General features: G+C 45.4%; 1 protein-coding gene across 6 annotated transcripts; it reads left to right on the top strand.

Annotated features, from left to right (window-relative positions):
- Positions 1-3,140: 3,140 nt before the first annotated feature.
- Positions 3,141-15,251, top strand: Zfp354a (zinc finger protein 354A). 6 transcript variants are annotated; one of them, NM_052798.4, is given in 5 exon segments: positions 3,141-3,268; positions 3,899-3,981; positions 4,708-4,834; positions 5,311-5,409; positions 12,926-15,251. In NM_052798.4, coding segments are annotated over 4 exon segments (1,731 nt in total). In that variant the 5' UTR covers positions 3,141-3,268; positions 3,899-3,948; the 3' UTR covers positions 14,398-15,251.
- Positions 15,252-23,642: the final 8,391 nt, after the last annotated feature.

The following is a 23,642-nucleotide window of genomic DNA, read 5'->3' on the forward strand; positions in this document are numbered from 1 at the left end:
GGGACCTCGTCCTGAGATAACCATTCTGATCACACCTGGACCTAAATTAACTCTATCCCGGACTGACCCAGAACTCAAGAATCTGCCTGCATTTGTACGCATAAATAACAACAACAGTAACAGTAACAACAACAACAAAAACTTAGCTGGGTGGGTTCTTGCCTTACCATCACCACTCCCTAAATCCTTTTATCTCCTCCTTTAGTATCTTTCTGACAAGCTGGCTCCTAGTGCAGCTTCCTCTGTCCTTTAGATCTGTGAAGGCCCTTGCACAACCCATACAGTTGCATCCTTACATTTTTGCATAGCTGAGAAATTTCATATTTTCAAACTCGTGTTTTTAGAGTATGAGTATTATGATCATAGCCTTTTGGCTTATTAGTAGCATGCTTCAGTGTCAGCCACAGCAGTCACAGTGACCTCATATGTAAGTGCAGGAAGGGTTGCCCAGTGGTCAGCTCTGGCTCAAGATATTTTAGGCATAAGAGTTCGTATTGACCTTTGATTTGATGGGTCCTAGGTAAAGCTTTGTGGGATTTCTTAAGACTAGCACACCTCATGCAGAACATGCAGAACAAAACAGGGTATGTGGTCAGCATGTCTTTGAGCCAAGTCACTTCTCCGTGTCAATGATTGGCAGGTGTGTTACAGCAACAATATGAAATCACTGACAGGCATGGAACAAAATGGCTACAGATATTCCGTGGTGGGGGTGGGGGGTGAGTGTGGGGGTGGGGGGTATGGGCGGTAGGAGGGTAGGGTTGAGGAGTTGTCAGACCATGACAGTAGCACTATTGTATACAGCTGAACCAAGGGGTAGGATTATTACATACACATAAACAAGGCAACGTTATGTACAGCTGAAGCAGGAAGCAGGTTTAACTATTCTTGTTAGGTGCAGTCTCTATCGGGAAACAGTCTTCAGCCTGTAAACATTGGGTGCTGGGAGAAAGCTATGGTGGACGTTTTCTGCACACACTCTTTCCCACTTGGAACAGAAGGTCTGCCACCCCCCCCCATGTGACTAAGACCATTCATTATGTTCACAGCTGTCCCCATGTACAGGACACCCATCCATTCAGGCTTTCCTCCACTCTCCCACGGGGTGTAGGTTCCATTTTTCTCTTTCCCTCCCAAGAGAAAAGCCTCAGTTGAGTATCTTTTCCTAGTTTCTGGATGGGGAGGTGGGGGGGGGGGTTGGGCGGTATGTGGGAGGAGCTTGTTGGGGATTTGATTTGTGCTTACAGGGGAATTTCAATGCCAGATGTGGGTCCCTGCCAACAGTTGCCCTGCCAATGGCTGGGCAGTGGGACAGAGACGGGACTTTGAGGATTCCTGAAGAGGAAACACAGGACCCAGAGAAGGAGAGTCACCAACACAACAACAGAGCTGTGGAAGACAGAGAACCAACCATGTAAGAATCAAGGAAAAGCAGCCCCAGGGGCCACTCCCTCAATTAGGTCTGGGATAGCAGAGATAAAGTATAGATTCATCAGAGGGGACAGTGTGGTGGCCACGGGAAGCTTTGGAAGTGGCCCAACCATCCATTGAGGCATCCCTTCCCCCTGAGGAACCAGCCACATGATGGTATAATATAGAGGCATGGGGAGGGGAGTCAAGAGGTTAGTAGAGACAGAGGGAGAGAGAGAGAGAGAGAGAGAGAGAGAGAGAGAGAGAGAGAGAGAGAAGTAAAGAAGTGGGGGCCAGCCATTAGCATGTGAAGAGAGAGGGGGGAAGGGAGAAGGGAAGGGAGTGGGGAGAGAGCAGAAGCAGGAGGGCAAGAGCAAGAGAGAGAAGGAGGCAAGAAGCCCCTTTTATAGTGAGTCAGGCATACCTGGCTGTAGCCAGGTAACTGTAGGGCGGAGCTTAGACAAAATACTTACAAGGTGAGGTCTTTAAACTTGTAAACCATGACCCCAAATTAGCCCTTCATTTAGACGGGCAAGCTATTCTTCTCAAGTGCATGTCACAGACACAAAAACACGACTACCACAGTTCCTCCTCTCCTGAGTTGTTGCCTCAAACCTGCTTCATTCTCCTTCCAGCCCGTCCTTCACTTTACCCTGCTTTTGCTATTTTTCTCATTACACGTATCCTCTAGAACCCTATCTCATTATGTTCATGGCTTATTGTCTGGTTCTTGCCCTTTACTAAAAAGTACTACGGGATAATGGTGTTTGTTTTATTCACAGACTTTTTTCAAATGATTTATAATAGGGCCCGGCACATGACTGTTAGAGCACAGACTCCAGCTGTCTTTCTCTTGTACTCTGAAAAGTCAGACCACGTAGTCCTGCAGTCTCACCCTCTTTGGACTGAGAGTTGATACTAGCATCTACCATGACATGAAAAGGCTCCGCAGAGTTGAGTTATCTCTCTTCCTCTCTCAGCTGCCACCCCAGCTCCAACAGATACCCCAAACAACCCTGACTTATAACTTAGCTTGCATCTAGTGCCTTTCTGCCTTTTCCTGTGACTCCCAACACACAGGTTATGTCATATGGCGTGAAACACTTGCTTCCCCAAACTTGTAAGAATAAGGAAATCCCGTCCTTGGGAACTGAACGGTCTTTGATAAGCTTTGCACATCAGATCTCCATCATGGCTGCCTTCGTCCTGATTCTAGTACTGCCCCCACTGTTGTTGTTTATTTGCAGGAAAAGAAGTTTAAAGACATTTATTGTTTGTGTATATGAAATGAGTGTGTATGAGCATGGAATGTATGCACTGACCTGAGATGCCAGAAGGGGATGTTGGAACCCAGGCGCTGCAGTTACAGGCCATTGTGAGCAACCTGATATGGGTAGTGGGGATTGAACCTAAGTCCTCAGCAAGAACAGTAAGGATTCTTAACCGCTGAGCACTTCTTCAGTCCTACTAATACCTCATAATAAAGCTCTTCTGAAGGGCACTTCGTGTCAGCTTCCTTTCCACGAACCTGCGACATCGTTTATTATTTACCTACCAAGCAGGTGTTCAGTTACTAGTGTCCACTCTCAGCTTCCAAGCAATCTGTGCATAAGAAGAGTCCCAGACAAACCGAAGAACTTCAAATCCCAGAATCCCTGGGTCTCAGAGTGGACTACATTTCCCAGAGGCCTCCTCAGTCATTACCCTCGAACCTCAAGTTCTGAGCCCCCGTGAGCCTTCGCGGATCATAGGGAGTCTGTGGCACCGCTAGAGACTCGGGGCCAAGGTCCTAAGACAGACTTCTCACAGGCGCGGAGGTTCAGAGCGTATGTGAGGTGCGGCGGGAGCCGGGGAAAAGGTGAGTGAAGGCTGGGTTCAGCTCAGAGGCCTCCTGCCAGTCCCCCTCCCCTGAGTGCGCGCTCCCAGTGGCCTCGGCCCTGGACTGCAAGTGACCTGCTCCCCACTGCCTGGGCAGCGCCAACCCAGGCTGTTTTCCGTGCAGCCCTCTTGTCCTGGGCTACTGGTCCCTTTTCTAATTTTTTTTTTTCTGGAAGTTTATCCCTTGGCAGCAGCGGTGCAGTTGGGTGGCCAACGTGTAGGGGAGGAAGAACACTGTCCCTGCCCTGGATCAGATCCGAGAGGGTGAAACCGGATGCCCTCCCACTGTGGCCGCACTCCAGCTTGAATTTCCTATCTGAAGGGGCCGGAAAGTCCCAGCTGAGATGTTGTGAACAGTCTAAGGGTGTTCACTTTGGGGACTCAGTGAGTCCCCCTCTGTTATGGAGTACAGTGTCTCTTGAATCTTACTTCTGGAAATCCACGGACAAGAAGACTGGTGACCTGTCGATTTTGTGATGCCCACCCCTGGCTCCTGGTTCCCTCTCTAGAGGCAGAAGAGCCAGGCGCAGCTAATGGGACGCTTTCGGAGATGCTGCGTCTGACAGGTGCGAAGCAACATGTGCAACTCCTTTCTTCTTCCTCCCCTCAGATCCTCCTCCATCTTCACCCATCTTTAGAGGAAGAGCCTACAGAAAGAAGATGGCTCCTGAGCAAAGAGAAGGGGCCTCTCAGGTAAGCGGCTTGCCATTTCGCTTCTTAACAGAAGGAGGGGCTTTTGTTTGGTTTCCCTTCTGACAGTTATCCACACAGTTCAGCCTTCCCTAGGATTCAGAGCCCATGCTCTCCTTGGAGGAATTGGTTCTCTCCCCACGGGTGGTGGATTCTGTGTGTTCACAGTTCTAGTCTTCTGTATTTCTTGATAGACAGGCTGTCATTGTCTGGTGCCTACAATCTGGTGTGTGCCTACAAATTTCACAAGTAACATACCAAGTGCCCTGGGACAGAACACACATATAGACTTGAGAAAATTCCCTTTTCCCCCCCGTCCCTGCCTTCCTCACTCGTCTGCGTTTCTTTCTCTGCCCTTACCAAGATTGATTTTTATTTTCTCTTCTTGACAATCCCTACGTTGCTCACCAAGCCTTCTTCAGCCTATGGTGGTTGATTATTTTTCCATTTTACTTTATGGGTCTTATGTTTTGCTTGTTCAATTCCATTGAAGTTTTGTTTGTCATTATGCATGTATGTGTGTGTGTGTGTGTGATGTGTGCATACAAGTGTATATGTGTATACATGTGTCATGTGTTCGGATGGCCGCATCTGTGTGTGAGAATGTACATCTGCACATGGCTGTCGAAGCCTGAGGCTATAGGGTGACTTCTCCCACGGCTTCCCAGATCTTCTATGTTGAGTCAGAGTCTCTACCTCAAAGCTCATCGAGTCATCTGTCCCTCACAGGTGTCAGTGACATTTGAAGATGTGGCTGTGCTCTTTACTCGGGACGAGTGGAAGAAGCTGGATCTGTCTCAGAGAAGCCTGTACCGTGAGGTGATGCTGGAGAATTACAGCAACCTGGCCTCCATGGGTAAGTGTTCCCTGTGGGCATAGATTCAGAAATGAGATCTCAGTGACTTCTTCCCTGAATGAAGATTTCGTTGTGAAATGTTAGCAGAGTTTTGCCTTCAGGTCTCACAAATGTGTCCTTCTGAGTGAGTGTTGACACGTACTTCCCACAGCAGGCCTGGAACTGCCCATGTGCAGTGGAGAGGTTTTGACAGTGAGAACACCACTTCCCTTGTTATGGACAGACAGCAAAGGTTCACGGTCCAGGCTTCTCTCAGTCAGCAGTCATTTGATGCTTGCTTGGCTCATCTCTGCAGTGAGCTTTGCTCTATCTCTGGCTCCTCTTTCCCACTGCCGTAGCTAGAGGTTGGCATCACACTTTTTCTGCAAGGGGCTGTGCAGAATTTGAGCCTTAATTGATTTCTGCAACTTAAAGAGATTTTCTCAGTCCTCTGTGGTTGTCTGGCTTCTAGTTAATGAGTTCATTTTGTCTACAAGCAGGATTCCTGTTTACCAAACCAAAGGTGATCTCCCTGTTGCAGCAAGGAGAGGATCCCTGGCAGGTGGAGAAAGAGGGCCCCAGATACTTCTCTCTCGGTGAGTGCCTAGGCCTGGCGGTCTTTGCAGGCCCCAGTGTGGCAAATAAGGAGAGGGCGCAGCTTAGAGTGTGGGTTGAGAAATGTCTTCAGGTTCTCAGTCCGTGAGAGGTGGTCAGGGGCTGGGATGGAGCTCAGTGGTAAGGACACCGGCCTCACACACGTAACACCAATTCCCAGCGCACACACCCACACACACTCACATAGACACGCGCACACAGGCCGCACACTTGCACACACTCACCTATGAAACAAAGTAAACAAAACAACTCCATAAATTATTAGCAGATTAGGTAGGAGCAAGGGAAGGAAACTGAAATCCGGCCCAGCTCTGCTGTTCTCTCCTGATCATGTCTCGAATGAGTTTCCTGGGATCTTTTCTCTTGTTGGTTGTCTCTGAGGAGGGTTTCATTTTCAGAGCTCATTTCAGAAGGTTGGTATATTTAAGAGATGATAGCGAATTCACTCAGGTAGATGTTCAAAGTGTAAAAGGAAAGGAATCGCTGGGAAGGCTATGGAGGGACCTTGTAACAAGTTCCTCAGTGTTGTTTTAAGAGCTTTGTTCTGCACATGGGGCCTGCAAGCATCTGACCTGTGAATGGCCACTGTGGATTCTTGGGTAGCTCTCGGAAAGCTGGTTCTAATAAATGATTCAAAGGCCTCTTAGTTAAACAGCTGGAGAAACTGCAGTCTGTCCTTTTTCTAGCAGCCACCATCACAGTAATAAAGACAGCTCCAGAGAGTGACAAGGAGCCAGGCAGGATTCTGAGTGCTGTGAGATTAGGTTGAAAGAAAATTGTGAGCACAGAAAGAAGGGTTAGGAGGCAACAATGTATCCTTTAAAATGAACCTAGGAAAAGTATCTATATTTGCATACAATGTTTTAAATTGTTACAAAGGGCTGTTACATTCAGGAAGTGCTGTAACATGCACTATGGGGGATACATTCAAAGTGAGGCACAGCCTGGCAGCCTTAGAGAGCCCCTGCAAGAAAGAAGGTAAAGCTAGCGGGGTCTAGATGAAGGCCCTGCTTCTGGCATCTAGGGAGAGCCTGTGTGATGAGTTTGGGGTAACTGTGGTTTCCATTTCAAATGTACTGAAATGCTTGGATCCGGATCTCTGGTGGAGGATTCTCTGAGATAGATGGGTTGGAACTCACAGGCGAGGTCAGCACCCTTGGACCCTTGATCTGACCAGCGGGAGGGATCCTGGGAAACTGTTTTTGCAAGATGGTTAAGAGAAAAGACTTTGTGAGCCAGACCTGAAGTGACCTGAAGAGAGGCTCCAGAGAGGTGTTGCCACGGTGATAGAAACTTGAGGCTGATGAACTGGGGAAGATCCCTCACTGGTGATTCAAGACACCCACTGTGGGCTTCAGCTTGCTTAGCCCTTCATAAATGCTGAGCAAGCTCTGTGCTAGGTCACCGTGAAATGGAAGTAGATGGGATGGAACAGGGTCCTGCTCTTGTGGAGTGATTGATGCCGTGAGGGGAGTAACGAAACCAAGCACCCACAGCCAGCCATGTGCAAAAGTCTAATGAAGACTAGTAGAAAATGACACATAGTGCTCTGAGAGTGCAGGGCAGAAGCCACTGGAGTCAGTGTCGTGTGTGTGTGTGGGTACGGGTGACACTTGAGTGTCACAAGCTTAGGGAGTGATAACTGAAAGAGCCAGCATTGACCTCGGAGAAAGGAAGAGAGGCCAGGAGACATTGGCAGGAGCAGATTTCCCTGGTGCCCATCACTTGGTTTGACCTGAGGATTTGAGAGTCTGAGGAGTCAAGAGCACCCTGGAGCTGGGTCAGGGAGCCTGAGGGCAAGAAGGGGAGAGGAGCTAGGGCAGATCTGAGCCCTCAGATCAGTCAGTGAGCCTTGGCCAAGAGAAGAGCCACGTGACACACCACCCTGTCCTCTCAAAGTCCTTGTATTATATGAGAGCCTTCTCTAGTCTAAAGCGAGAGATCCTGAGGCAGCAGCCACCATTGCCTTTTACATCCTTAATTATGTAGAAGCTGCCAGATGCCACCCCAGAGTAGGCAGAACACAGGTAATTAGGATTCCTGCAGGGAGGGAAATTAGCCCAAGCAGAGTGAGCCTGCAGTTAGAGCTGTCCTGAGAGAGGCTAGAAGACTTGATGAAATGGTCACTTGCCTTCCTCACTTGCCTGGGAGACCTGAGTGGATGACTGAGGAGTGAAATATCAAATGGAGTCACTTCCTGCTCCACTCTGTACAGGGTGGGGTGGAGTGAGGGTGTTGACTGTGCAGCCCAGGCTGACTTTGACTCTAGATTTCTCCTACTTCAATGCCCTGAGCACTAGGATTATACGTGTGCCTCTCTGTTCCTCTTGAGGAATGGCTGTTCTTTCTTTCTCTCAAACGTGAACTTGAGGTGGGAGGCCTGTGGTGTGCCTGGACTCCAGTACCCCTTCTCAGCAGGGGCTCACAGCCCACAGTATAGTGTAAGAACCTGAATGTTTGCACCCAAGATCATGATGTCAAGCAGAACCCAATTCTGAACCTGCAAAGTTATTTTTCCCTTCAAAACTAAAACAATAAAGCAGGGCTCAGTTCTTTAGTGCATTGGCTGCTTTTATAGAGATCCTGAGTTGAGTTCCCAGCACCCACATAACCATTTATAACTCCAGTTCTAGGCTTCTGATGCCCTTCTTTGATCTCTGTGTGCCTCAGCGATACACGTGGTACACATGCAGGCAAAACACCCTTACACATAAAAATGAGTAACTTTTTTTTAAAAAGTAAAACCAGCCTTTGTTGTCCCTGAGTTTGTAAGTTTTAAACTGGAGGTGAAAGGCCATGGCTCCAAGAGTCTCTGTGTCTTACTTTGGGACTCTTGCTTAAGAACTGGTCCAAAGTCTAAGCAGTGAGACTGTGCTTTTCCTGCGTAGCTAGACTACTTGTGTATCAAATAGATTTGGCTCCTGTCCAAATGCAGAAATAATTTTCAATTCCAGAAATGGTCTAGTAATCCCATCTCCAGCAAGAAATTCCCCTCACCCCCGTGTCTTTCTCTTTTACTGTCTTTAATGTCAAAATCCACTGAGAGTCTGCTGAACCATGTGGGGTTGACAGCCATCTGCTGGCCCATCAGTGAAGCCTCTGGGGTTGTATCTGTTCAGAGGAAGGGCAGCTCTTCCTGAGTTTACACAGGTGCTACTGCAGGGGTTAGCCACACCCTTAAAACTAGTGCCCTCCATCCCATGGGGCACAAGGCAGAGTCCTCACTGTGGTGGTTGCCCTTATCTCCTGTTCTGCCTGAAGGCTTTTGTGCCTGACTTTCTCTGTCTGTGCCTTCTCTTTTTCTCGATGGCCAAGAGCTCTTGTGGTTACCTTGCTGTGTTTCACAGGCTTCTGCCCAGGTGCCACTTTGTGGAACAGGCTCTGGTCATCTAGAACAGGGTCCCTTTCTCCACGCTCTTCGTCTCAGCAGACTGTTCCTTCCACACGATCACTGCATGCCATATGTGCACATGATCTCTCTCTTCCTCTGCACCTGTGCGTGGAGGCAGCTTGTTCCTTATTTCTGTTTTCCAGTGCTGGCCAGAGTAGGCTTCTGGTTATGGAGAGAATATAGGAATAACTTGCATGAAATGAAAAGCCCTCCCTACATAGCAAAAGCCAAATGAGCCGGTGAGTAGTACAATATTAGAGAATTTCCACAGATGCCTCTACTCAGAGCAGTTCAGTTTACTTGTGGTTATGATCTATCACAAGGGTGAGCCTACCTGCAGACAGTAGTGTAGCTTGGGTAGGGTTGTGTGAGAAGTGTTGACACGCTTATGAATGAAGTGATTGATGGCGGGATTGCTTTAGGCTTAGCTTTTTGGAAGGGAAGTAAGCGTTCATAGTGATGTGGTAGAGACAGGTTTGACATGGCCCTGCTCCCTCTGAGATACGAAGACTGATGCTTCTTTCAACCTATGTAACCTGTGGCTGACCCTTTAAGATCCTGTCTTGAGTGTCAGACAACTCTAGCCAGCGCTCACAGCCGGTCTAACCTGCACCCTCACTCTCCAAGGAAATCTTGATGGCTCTCTGTGCTCGTATTACCCACTTTTGCATTTTTGTTGTAGCAATGCTCACAGTGTAGCACGATTTCTTCTGTTTTGAATACAAGATCTCACTCTAGTCCTGGCTGGACTGGAACTTACTGTGTAGCACAGGCTGGCCTTAAACTACTACCACGTCTGCATAGACTCCCAAGTGCTGAGATTGTAAGCACGAACCACCATGCCCATCCATGACTACCTGCTGATTTCTTTATAACGATAAACTTACTAAACCTCACCAATGCCTAGGGAGAAGTCTGGGTATTTATTTTTTATTTGATAAATAAATAGAATGAGGAATCAATGCTTTTTGAAGTAGTAAGGGGTGCTTTATGTGTTGAGGCAGGGGTTAGTTCTTATAGGAAACCATACCAGAGAGATGAGAATCTCAGGTCAGAGGAACAGTGAGTTTATCGCAATGATCCCTCTAAAATAAGATCCTGAACTTGGATTAGTGATGGCTGTTAGAGACGGTTTACTGGTGGGATGTAAGAGAATTTGATGGCTGTCTGCCTGTGTATGCAGGGAATAAGAGATTGAAAGATGAAAATAAAAATTTTTGGAAAAGCTACTAAAAAGTTTACAGGGTCAATCTAAACAGAATCAGAAAAGGCCTTGACAAGTAAGTTGCTTTGGGCTCCAGAGCTGGTTCTGTGGCTAAGAGTGCCTGCTGCTCCTGCAGAGACCTGGAGTTTGACTCCTAGTACCTTCACTGAGTGGCTTACATCCAGTCATAACTCCAGCTCCAGCAGTCCAGTGCCCTCTTCTGGCATCTGTAAGTAGCATACTCACATGACCATGCACACATGGGCACAAAAATCTTTTAAAAATAAAATAAATTGCTTCAGTAAAATAGTGTATAAGAATGGTTTGCCAGAGGCAGAGGTGCTGAGAGACTGCAGACAAGCAAGTACAGCACTGCACAAGATGCAGGCCACTGAATTTAGAGACGAAGGAAGGCACTGCCTGGGTAGCAGTGAAAGGATTCCTAGGTAAAGGCAGTGGCCTATTCCTCCAACAAGGCCCCACCTCTTCTCTATGAGTCCCACCACCTCTATGATCCTGTTGGGTTGGGAAGCCATTGATGATCCCATTACTACCCTAAACCAGGTGACTTGTGCCAGCTGGATATACCGGGACTTGCTCAAAACTGTTAATAGGTTCACTGGCGGGTAAGAACAAACAAAAGAAAAAAATATCACTAGCAAGCAGCAAATACCCAGCTACCTACATTAGTGGTGTCTGTAGCTGTGCCAGGTGGCTCCCCCCAGGAGAACACTTCAGGTATGAGCAGGCTGATTTCAAAAAGAACATATTAAATGCTCTCTTTAGAAGAGTTACCATGGTGTCACTTACAGCAGTGGAAACCCTGACTAAGACAGTGGGTACATGTGTGTTTATGTTCTCTGTGTATATCTGTACACGGATGCTGGAAAGGAACATCAGATATTTTCTTCATTTGCTCCCCATCTTCTTTTGAGATGAGGTTTCTCACTGAACTTAGGCCTTGCCGCTTTGGGTGGAGCAGCTGGCTAACAGGATCCAGGGCTCCTCCTGATTCAGCTCTCCGGCACTGGGATTAAGTCCAGCGCACTCTGCTTTTTACCATTGTCTGCAGGATTGACTCAGGTCCTCACGCTCTTAGAGCAAGCCTTTATTGACTGAGTTAAGGCGACTGCGGCTGTGAAGAAACACCGTGGCCAAAGCAGCGTAACAAGGAAAGGATTACACAGCTTACACTTCCACAGCACAGTTCATCATCAAAGGACATCAGGACAGGAACTCAAGCTGGGTAGGAACGCGGAGGCAGGAGCTGATGCAGACGCCACAGACGATGGGGCTTAGTAGCTTGGGCCTCATGGCTGGCTTAACCTGTTTTTTTTTTTTTTAATAAAATCTAGGATCAGCCCAGGAATGGCACCACTCAGTGGGCTAGCTAGGCCCTTCCCCATCAATCACTAAGTCAAAAAATGCCCTACAGGTGTGCCTATGACATTTTACAGAAGCATTTTCTTTCTTCCTTCCTTCCTTCCTTCCTTCCTTCCTTCCTTCCTTCCTTTTCTATCTTTTTTTTTGTTGTTGTTTCTTTTTAAATTAAGTTTTTTGTTTTTTTTTGTTTTTTTTTTGTTTGTTTGTTTGTTTTTTCGGAGCTGGGGATCGAACCCAGGGCCTTGCGTTTGCTAGGCAAGCGCTCTACCACTGAGCTAAATCCCCAACCCCAAATTAAGTTATTTATTTACTTTACACACCAATCAAAGCTTCTCTTCCCTGCTTTCCTACAAGTCCCTCCCTCTGACCCCCACCACCACCATCACAATCTACCTTACCTACCCTTCTCCGAAGAGGGGAGGCCTCCCATGGTTATCAACCAGGCTTGGCATATCAAGTTACAGTAAGACTAGGTACATCTTCTATTGAAGCTAGAATAGGCAGCCCAATTAGGGGAAAGGGTCCTAAAGGCAGGTGACAGAGTTTGAGATAACTCTTGCCCACATGAAGACCAAGCTTCACAGCTGTTACTTAAATGCAGAGGGCCTAGGTCAGTCTCTTGCATGCTCTGTGTTGGCAGTTTGGTCTCTGTGTGTACCTTTGGGCCCAGGTTAGTTGGTTCTGTGGGTTTTCTTGTGGTGCTCCTTCAATCTCTCCTCCCCATCCTCCACAGGATTTCTCCAGCTCTGCTTACTGTTTGGCTGTGGGTCCCTGCATCTGTTTCCATCAGTTGCTGGGTGAAGCCAGATGTGGTAGCACATACCTATATTCCCAGTACTCAGAAGGTAGAGGCAGGAGGATTGCTATAAGTTCCAAGTCAGCTTAATCTGTCATTTTAGGCTATATAGTAAGACTCCATATCAAAACAGAAGTGATATATATAGAGAGATGTATGTATGTATGAGATTTGAGAGAGGTAGAACACGCTGATCTGCTTGTTATATGTAGAGAGGTACAGAATAATAAATCAGTATGTCAGAAGTGGTCACCTGAAATCCCAGCTCTCAGGAGGTCATGAGTTCAGGGAGGCTGGAGATTGATAGTCTGTCTAAGAAAATAGGTAATGCTGGCTGGAGAAATGGACCATGTATATGTAGAGTCAAGCAAGGATTCTCATAAGTAAACTTTTGAATTGAATCTGAAGATGTTGTTGGCAGGAAACAATGAGGGCAAACTTAGCAGGTAACAATGTAGGTGACTCTCATGACTTCTCTGGGTTCTAGATAATACATTTTCCAACTCCTCATCCCCATTTAATCACTGTCTTGAAATGGGTTTACTTTATTTTTTCTTCACTCTACTACTTCTGTTCCCGTCAATCGTGTTTCTATATGAACTCTTGGATTCCACCACACACCAAGACTCTATTTAAATAGCATTAGTATTTATTCACTCTACATATCTAGTCTCAATAGTTAATTTTTATATCACATCTTTGCTTTGTTTTTTCCCTTTCTAGGATTGAAGTGCAGTCATAGAACCACTAAGTCAACTCAAACACAAGACTCTTCATTTCAGGAACTGATTGTAAGAAAATCTAAAAGAACCTTTGCCTTCGAACCTTTGAACATGAAGTCAGAAAATCTTTTCATACATGAAGGCAAATTAGAGGAAAAGTGGGATAAGAATACTTTGACTGTAGAAAGAAGCCATAAAAACAATGAATTTAGCCCAAAGTCCCATAGAGAAAAACGGTCCTCAGAATGTAAAAAGCAGATATCTTATTTATCTAACCCACCAGGAATCACACCGGATAAACGCTATAAATGTAGCATGTGTGAGAAAACCTTCATTAACACCTCATCTCTTCGCAAACATGAGAAAAACCATAGTGGAGAGAAATTATTTAAATGTAAAGAATGTTCAAAAGCCTTCAGCCAAAGTTCAGCCCTTATTCAACATCAAATAACTCACACTGGAGAGAAGCCTTACGTATGTAAAGAATGTGGGAAGGCCTTCACTCTCAGTACGTCCCTGTATAAACATCTCAGAACCCACACTGTGGAGAAATCCTACAGATGTAAGGAATGTGGTAAATCCTTTGGCCAAAGGTCAGGTCTTTTTATACACCAGAAGATCCATGCCCGAGAAAACCCTCATAGATATAACCCAGGAAGGAAGGCATCCGCTTCCCTCTCTGGATGCCAGAGAGCTCATTCCAGGAAGAAGACCTACTTGTGTAATGAATGTGGCAACACCTTCAAGTCTAGCTCCTCCCTCCGTTACCATCAGAGAATCCACACCGGAGAGAAACCTTTCAGATGTAGCGAATGCGGCAGAGCCTTCAGTCAGAGCGCATCACTTATTCAGCACGAAAGAATCCACACGGGAGAAAAGCCCTACAGGTGTGGCGAGTGTGGGAAAGGCTTCACTTCTATCTCAAGACTCAATAGACACCGGATAATTCATACAGGAGAGAAATTGTATAATTGCAATGAGTGTGGCAAAGCCTTAAGTTCCCACTCAACTCTTATTATTCACGAACGAATCCACACTGGAGAGAAACCGTGTAAATGTAAAGTTTGTGGGAAAGCCTTCAGACAGAGTTCAGCTCTGATCCAACATCAGAGAATGCACACTGGGGAAAGACCCTATAAATGTAATGAGTGCGGGAAAACATTCAGGTGTAACTCATCCCTAAGTAACCACCAGCGAATCCACACTGGAGAGAAACCTTATCAATGTATAGAATGTGGGATGTCGTTTGGACAAAGTTCTGCTCTTATTCAGCACCGAAGGATTCACACGGGAGAGAAACCGTTTAAATGTAACACATGCGGAAAGACCTTTAGGCAGAGCTCCTCACGTATAGCACATCAGCGAATTCATACTGGGGAGAAACCCTACGAATGTAACACGTGTGGGAAACTTTTCAACTATAGGTCATCCCTTACCAATCATTATAAAATCCATGTGGATGAGGACCCTTAAAAAGTAAATTTGCATGTAAAAAAGCCTTAAACCAAAGCTCTTCAGAGAATGGGCTTGAGAGCTGTAATAAACATACTATGGCGTCCCTGTAGTCATTTAGTTACTGTCAACTAAATTCCATGGATAAATCCTGTGTAACAGGTAGGAGTGAAATATTCATGCCTGTCCAACACTTTAAAAAAATTGCTTGAAATCCGGTGGTTATGTGTAGTCCTGGCTACCGGGGACCCTGAGGATTGCTTGACTCCACAAGTTTGAAGAGCAAATGTTATGGAGCTTTCCATCTCAGAAGATTAGTGACCTGAAATGAAGAATTCACAGCTGAAGGCCTTGACTTCAGGTATTTGGAAAATGGTGCTTTTCTCTCTGCAACAGTGTGTGCTAGATACAATTGTAATCATAGGCATCTAAGTGAACAGAGGAGTGGGATGGACTTAGCAAAACACAAAACTCTACTGTTGTGATACTTTTATACTATTTTAATAATATCCAAAAGGGATCAACACATTTAAAAAAAAAGCCGAAATAAAAGATTTAAATGAACTGTAATCTACCTCTTAGTCTCTGGAATTTATCATTTTCTTGACCTGATTTCAAATGTGTGTGGATTTTATTTATTTACTTATTTATTTACTTATTTCATGATATGTGTATGTATATGCATATGTATATGTATATGTAGCTGTCTTCAGACACACCAGAAGAGGGCATCAGATTCCATCACAGATGGTTGTGAGCCACCATGTGGTTGCTGAGATTGAACTCAGGACCTCAGGAAGAGCAGTCAGTGCTCTTAACCATTGAGCCATCTCTCCAGCCCATGTGTGGATATTATTAAAAATGAAGAATGAAAAGCTGGTTTCCTTGTATCATTGTGAATTGGAGATAGTCTACTTAGTTATTAATTCTATTCCCAGAGCTTTTTGTTGTTGCTATTGTTTTGATTGCTTCAAAGTCATTTATTCCTAAATTCTACCTTTTACCTGTGTGCTGTCATATAGGTCATGTGTTAAATACAAAAATAAGCAATTGTGGGAAGCTGAAGAAATGCCTCAGTGGTTAAGAGTGCTCTGCAGTTCCAAGTGACCCAACCTCAGCTCCCAGTACCCATAGCAGGTGGCTCACAAATGCCCCTACCTCCTGGAAGCTCTGACGTCTTTAGTCCTCACAGACAACTGCACATATTACATATTCATGGATGGATGGATGGATAGATGGATGGATGGTTGGATGGATGGATAGATGGGTGGGTGGATGGGTAGATGGATGGATAGGTGAATGGATGGATGGATGGATAGAAAGATAGATAGATAGACAGACAGACAGACAGACAGAATAGTTTACAATCTTAAAAAATGGAGTGGGAAATAAACTCAAAATTACTAAGTATAAAAATTTTTAACCACACATAAAAGTCCATATCAGAAGACTTTGGCAAATCTAACACCTATAGGAAAATGCTGAAGATCTTAGTGTTATTTAGAGATGCTTGTGTGCCCCCCAAATTTATAGGTTAAAATGCTAGGTTGCAGGGTGATAAAATCAGGAAATGGGGCTCTTGAAAAGATTACTAGACCATTTGAATTAGCATCTCTTTAATGGAGGTAGTGTTGTGAAATATTAAACACTTTCAGCCATCTTTCAGACACCACAAGAAGATGCCTTTGGAAGATGTTTTCACCAGACAGCAAACCATCAGCCCTTAAACGTTGCATTTACCAATATGAATACCTTTATTAACATCAGTGAATTTAGAATTACCTAGAGGACACAACTCTGGTCTGGCTTTCAGGATGTTTCTAGGGAGGTCTAGCTGTGGGGCAAAGAACCACCCTATATGTGAGTGGGATCATTCCATGGACAAGTCCTGGACTGAAAAAAGCCAGCTAAATACTAGAACTTTTCTGTTTTCAGATCCATTAAGATTTGAGGAAACAGCCTCATACTAGTACAACCACAACCTACTCCTACTCTCCCTTTCCAGGTGTGATCTAGATCTGTGCTAATTGTAACTATAGTGCCATAGATATGTATGAATGTGTGTCTATGTGTGTGTGTGTGTGTGTGTACCTATATGTATGCAGATATATGTATATATGTGTGTCATTACGCACCCTGCTGGCAGTCCTCAGAGTGTAGGAAGTCTTAGAAGGGGGTCTAATAGCGGGACTTTCTCGGACCTGCCAGCAGGGTGCGTAATGACAAACAGCTCTCCAACAGTTTAAAGCTTAGGCCTTTTGCTAGGTCAGCCTCCCAGCTAGTTCATCTAACTTAACCTGACTATCTTGCCAGTGACCCACTGTATGGCTAGCTCTATACCTTTCTTTGCTCAGCTCTGGTCCATCTGAGTGTCTCTCCCCTCTCCCGCCCCCGACCCCCAATCTCCCACTTCTCTCACTGCATCATTCTCTCTGCCCAGAAGTTCTGCCCTCCACTTCCTGCACAAGCTGTTGGCCATCAGCTCTTTAAAACAACCAGTCAGCATCAAGACAACCTCTGATACAATTCTAGATTGCCTTTAGGCAGGCGAGGAAGGACAAATTTACAAAATAGGAAATCCAGTGATGACCAAAAAATCCTGCCAGCGCTTAGCTCTCTGCCAGTACAGAATTGACAATTGAAAATACAGAGACACACGTTCATACAAAAATTTTTTAAAAGGCTATCCTAATGGAGATTATTTACATAATGTCCTTGAATACCCTAAGCTAGGGGAAGGAAACATTTTGCTCCTGATTCTCCTTGGAGGCATTCCTCCCAGAGGAATAAACCAAGGTCCAAAGGAGCAGAATTTGTAGGCTAAATATAGGGAAGTTTATATTATATCCAGACTATATGTCCAGTTCAGTTGGATGTGACATCCTCTTCTGGCCTCTGTAGCAGCCACACACATGTGGCATACAGTCGCACATATACACATAAATAAAAAGAATAAAATCTTAATTCTCAGCATGGAGCAACATTTATACTCACAGATTTTGTTTTTGTTTTCTATTTCTCCCAACATATTTTTATAATTATTTGGGAATTTCAAATAATGCACCCTAATCACACTCACTTCCTATTCTTCCCAGGTCTACCCTCTCACCCTTGTGCCTGCTGCTCACCCACCCACCCCCTCCAAAAGAAAGAAAGAAAAAGAAGAGAAAAATACACCAAGCCCAACTTGTGTTGCCCATATACTCATTAAAGCATGGCCAAATTCCCAGTGGCCAGCCCCCTAAAAAACAAAAAAACAAAAAACGTGCCTTTCCCCAGAAGCCATCAACTGTGAAGATCTACACCTCAGCTTTCCACCACACTTTCTAAGGACTTTCTTCAATAGCTTGCTGTCTGGATTGGCGGGCAGCAGAAAGAGAAAGTCACTGGAACTGGCTTGAGCTTTTGAAACCTCAAAGTCCACCCCTAGTGGCACAACTTTCTCTAACAAGGCAACACCTGCTGCAACAAGGCCACAGATCCTATTCTTTTCAAATAAGGCCACTCCCTATCAGCCTATGGGGGCCATTTTCATTCATACTATTACAAGGCCACACCTACTAGTCCTTCTCAAACACTGCCACTCAGATATATGAGGCTAGAAGGAAATTTTTATCCCAAACACCACACACAATTCTAGCAAGTAATACAAAAGTATCCAGAATTTCTGTCTCATGTCAATAGTAACATCGATGTCAGAATCATGTTCCTTAAGAAGGAAGGGAAATGCTGAGCATGGAGCGCATAACTGCAATCCCTGCATGTAGGAGGCAGAGGCAGGAGGACCCTGGGTTCATGACCTTTCTAAGATACCCAATGAGAGAGAGAGAGAGAGAGAGAGAGAGAGAGAGAGAGAGAGAGAGGGAGAGGGAGGGAGGAAGAAGAAGAAGAGGAGGAGGAGGAGAAGGAGGGAGGAGAGGGGAGAAGAGAAGAGAAGAGAAGAGAAGAGAAGAGAAGAGAAGAGAAGAGAAGAGGATTTAGAAAGGTTACTTGAATCTTAAATTTCCTTCACTATTGTATACTGGCACAAGAACTGAAGAAGCTCAGAGAGCCCAGGAAGTAAGTATGCTCATTATATATTTCTAAATATACTCATTTTTATTGACTGTTTCTACTACGGAGTTCCTACAGTAAGGACCATTCTTGAGAACTCAAAGAAAAACATGGAACTAGGCAGAGTCTTATCTATCCATCTCACATTACATAAATCCTGCTAGATAGACATTTTGTTAATTTCCCATCTTTGAAAATGTGATGAGGGTTAGTATTTAAATCTGCTTCAGGCCCTCTCATGTTCACTAAGATAAACCATTGAGGAAACATATTCTATTCTGTTCTCTTAGCAACACCATTTTGTCGGGGAAAAGAACTACAACCTTTTCAAGGGAAGCGAATGATTCAAGGTCTAAGATTTCCCCCTTAATGTTTCCAACATCCAAATAAAGCCTTCAATTTGGTGGAAGTCTTATCCATCTGTCTGACCATCAGCCTGCCCTGACTGGATGAGATTATGCCAACATTTCCCATCCACAAGTGGCTTGCAGTCCTTATAGGAGGTGTCTTGGTTTGGGTTTTATTGCTGTGAAGAGACACCAAGACCACGGTGACTATTATAAAGAAAAACATTTAACTAGGACAGGCTTACCATTTCCCAGGTGTAGTCCATCATCATCATGGCTGAAAGCATGGTAGTGTGCAGGCAGACATGGTGCTTGAAGAGCTGAGAGCTCTACATCTTGAGCCACAGGCAGCAAGGAGAGACTGTCTCACTGGACATGTCTTGAGCATATATGAGAGCTCAAAGTCTAACTCCACAGTGACACACTTCCTCCAACAAGGCTGCACCTATTCCAACAAGGCCATACCTCCTAACAGTGCCAGTCCCTATGGGCCAAGCATTCAAACACACTGTATGTGGGGCCATTCCTTATTCAAACCACCACAGGAGGCAAATGCTGTTCTAGGAGAGCTCCACATACAACCTAAATAGCTCTGTCAGCATCCAGCAGGTCTGAATCACAGTGGTGATTGGCTCAACAGAGGAATCCCAGAGTTTTGTATCCCTTGGTCCTAAACACCAGGAAATATTTCCCATGTTCTACTTTAAAATTACTGTATAAATCACAGTTAATCCACAATAATTGGAGGAGTTGAGTATAGACAAGGTCTTCAGTAAGAGGGACAAGAGTGAAAAGAAGCTGAACAGCCTGGTAGATAGGGCTGATGGTGGACTTCCCTGAAGGCTGGTGCTGGACTGTCGTGAAGTCCTGCAGTGGGGCTGGAGATCTGGCCACATGCTTGCAAATCCTGGGACCTACTACTTGGCCTTGGGAGGAAGACGAAGGGTGGGAATTTGAACGACAAAGGGTTAAACACAGCAGACTTGGGTGAGGCAACCCTAAAGAATGAAGAGGAAGAAGGTGCTGGTGAAAAGAGAATCTGGAGGTAATGGGCAGGGGGAGGAGATGGAGAAAATCCCCGGGTCTCTGCCTGATTCCATATATTTCTTTGAGTTGTCAAGCATGGTCCTTGCTGTGGATTGCTGTCTGTTTTTCTGCCCTGTACCCTGTGCCTGGACTCGGGTGAGGTCAGATGAAATCTTCATTAGTCAGAAAAGGCTAGAGCCTGTGATTGGGCAGGGGAAGGAGGGGGTGGAGCTGAAAGTTTTAGAGAGGGGAGAGAGCCGGAGAGGGGAGAAACAAGACGGAACCTGTAGGAGAGGATGATGAGCCTGAACCACGTGGTCCTAGGAGCCATAAGTACCTGGGAATTTCTTAGGTAGATGACTGAGTAATATCGGGCACATTTGTCCAATCTAGGTGTGCAACTTCTTACTATATCAATTTTCTATATCAATTGAGTTTTGCGTTCTTTGTGTGGGCATTTTGGGAGTTGAAGATTTGCTGTTATAAATCTATCTGGTAAATTACAAGCCTCTGGTGATTTCATTTTACAGGCTTACTTGGATTTGTGTGATCAGCAGTGCTTTCTGCCAGCTAGCCACAGGGTGTGGTTGACTGGCTAGCCTCGGGAACAATGGGGGCAGGCAAGACAGCCGTTGCCGGTGCCTAGCTGGCCTTAGCGTGGATTGTTTTTTCTTTTATAACTACAAGCTACAGTCTTCACTGGAGGAACTTGGCAGTGGGAACACAATCAATGAAGTGAAAAATGTAGAATATATTAATACCTAGAAATATATAAAATAAATTTGTCTTGGGTACTCTGGGATACTTTCGTCTATGTCAGTGAGTAATATGGAATTGAAAGCACAGTAGACCTTCTATACTATAATCTCTCTCCCCTTTCTGTGTGCTCTTCATGGTTAACAAGTTTGGATATAATCAGGATCTTCCTGATCCAAAGTGATGGGATTGCCCTGAGCTCCACCAGCATTTTCATTCTTTCTAAAAACAAAAAAAACAAAAAAGCAAGATTTTGACATTGATGTTGATACTGACATAGATGGAGATCCTGGATAACTCTGTGCTAACTACTATAATTGTATATAAAATTATAATATCTCAAATATTTAAAACTTGGTTTTAAAATGCAGGATACCCAGAAATGTGCAGTGCATTGACATGTACAGTGAACATTTCATAATATTAATATTTATCCTAAACTGTCTCTTGATGTAAGAACCATCTTCAATTATTTGAAGTCTAGACTTGTATCCAGGGCCTATTAAAAGGAATAAATAGGGCTGGAGGGATGGCTCAGTGGTTAAGAGCACTGACTGCTCTTCCAGAGGCCCCAAATTCAAATCCCAGCAACCACATGGTGGCTCACAACCATCTGCAATGAGATCTGATGCCCTCTTCTGGTGTGTCTGAAGATAGCTACAGTGTACTTGTATATAATAAATAAGTAAATATTTTATAAAAAAGAAATAGATAGTACTATGCTCACATTTGCTTTTGTTTCGTGGGACACAGATTCCTGGTCTGCTGTGGTGATGCACACCTTTAATCCCACTACTACAAAGACTTCTGACAGGTGGGTCTGTGAGTTCAGGGCCAGCCTAGTTTGCATGACAAGATCCAGGCTAACTAGAGCTACACTGTGAAACTCTGTCTCCAAAACCAGTGACCATGAGATGGAGGAAAGACATAGTAGTTAAGAAGACTTACTGTTCTTTCAGAGGATCTGGGCTAGATTCCCAGCACATGCATGATGGCTCACAACCCTCTGAAACTCCAGTAACAGGGGATCCCACACCCTCATCTGGCCTCTGGGTGCAGGACACAACACACATAGCTTTACTCAGTCTTCATGAGAGTATTAGAAATTGCTAGGAAGCCCTGGAGTTAGATTCTAGAAAAGACAAAGGTTGCACGTGACACTGGCTACCCAGGGAGCCTGTCCTGATATGGGGCTCAGAGTCCCTTTACACCGGGCCTTTCCTGGCCTCTGGGCCTACAGAGGTTACACTGGGCTGACATCCTAGACCACTGAGTTCAGATATGTCATCAGCACAGCAGTCCACATCTGGGACCCAACATGAGCCCCTCAGACTTGTGAACTAGAAAGTAGGATAGAAGAGTTTTCTCACTTAGATATGAACCTGAGCCCTAGTGCCCATGAGCTGTCCTGATGCTGGGTTCTCTGTCCTCCCTTCAGTTCTTGGGTACGTCTCAATTTCCAACTTAACTTACCGTCAGAATTTAAGACAAAAGTATACTGAAACCCTGAGTATGAATCAATTGTATGATGCATTAACATTTATACATACTTTCATTCTCTCTTGTCTAAAAAATATAGAACCTATAATCTATAGTGTGACATTGCCCTAAGGTAGCATCAATAAACAGAATCTGTATTCCCTTTTAAAATTAATTAATTTATTTATATTCATCTCAAATGATGCTGCCTCCCAGCCCCCCCAGAGAACCTCCACCCCTTTCTCCCCCCCCCCCATTTCTCTTAGGGTCCAATATATACCCTCCTCCAACTGTTTTAAAGGGACTCCCATTCCTTTTCAGTAACATTGTTTCTACCTACTGCCTCTCTTACATTGTAATTCAGTAAACTCTCTGTCATGTTCTTGATAAATTCTTTTTACCCACCTGTGTCACTGGTCTTTGCTCACAATTGTTCCTCCCACAACCCCCACCTCTTAAAGGTTCTGCCCCTTCCCAGTAGCTCTATCAGCTTGGTCACAAAGCCTCAAAAAGCACCTGACCCTTTGGAGAACAGTCGAGAGCCAGGCCATCCAAACCGGTGCACCCCTGTGCTGGCAGCAGCTGCCATGCAACCACACAAAGGAGAAGGAAGGACTGTGGATTCTGCAGAGGAAGCTGGGCCCAGATCCCACACTAGGGATACGTGGGTTTTGACTGACGGGAGATCACAGCATGATTGTGCGAAACAACTTTCCCATCTCTGCCGTGTCTCCTTCCCTCCTCTGCCCAGCCTCACAGATGAGGAGGGAGCACTCAAGACAGGCAGGCAGCAGTTCGGGTCCTGGAGGAACTTTACAAGACCTCTGGTTAGGTGGGGGAAAGGTAACAGGATGGATTTCTAGGTGATTTCGACAGAGGCTGGGAAAGGACATGGAAGGCTCGCTCAGAACACAGACTTGGCCTTCGGATCCAGCTGGGTCATGCTGTAGCTACGTGACCACTTTTCCTCACAGAATACCATTCTTGTCTATCCAGTGGAATTGCAAGGTCCTACACTGCCTGAGGACGGAGTGAGGCAGTGTATACCATAGAGCCTGACACAGAGTCAGAGCAAGGCACATTCCCCATGGCCAGATGAGACGCACCACATGCCCCAGTGGGGAAATGAGCCCACTTGTACTCATGAATGGTGCTGGATTCCTGTCAAAACCACACCTGATAAAAGGGGCAAAGGATAAGGCTGGGGGCTTCTTCTTGAGCTGCTGGCAGGGAGGGTTTGAATGTAAATGTCCCCACAGGCTCATTCCCTTGAACACTCGCTCAGTCCTCAGCTGGCCCTCCTGTCTCAGGATTTTGTGGAAGCTTTAGGAAATGGTGCCTAGCTGGCAGACACAGGACCTCAGGGTGGGGCTAAGTGCTGTGTAGCCTAACCCTGGTTTTTGGTCAGCAGCAGCCCTCCCTACTCTGCCTTAAATGAAATTGGGGTTAGGCGTGCATTCCACCAAACAGCCTCCATCCCTGTATGTAGCCCAGGGATGAGAATCTCCATGCACTGACAAATGGCTGTGCAACCCTAGAATCTGCATCTCCATGCACATTGCTCAGGGTTGGTCTGTGCTGGATCCCTCTGCTGTGACAGAAGTA

Source organism: Rattus norvegicus, chromosome 10 (genome assembly GCF_021556685.1).
Source record: "Rattus norvegicus strain SHRSP/BbbUtx chromosome 10, alternate assembly SHRSP_T2T, whole genome shotgun sequence".
Lineage (NCBI taxonomy): Eukaryota > Metazoa > Chordata > Mammalia > Rodentia > Muridae > Rattus > Rattus norvegicus.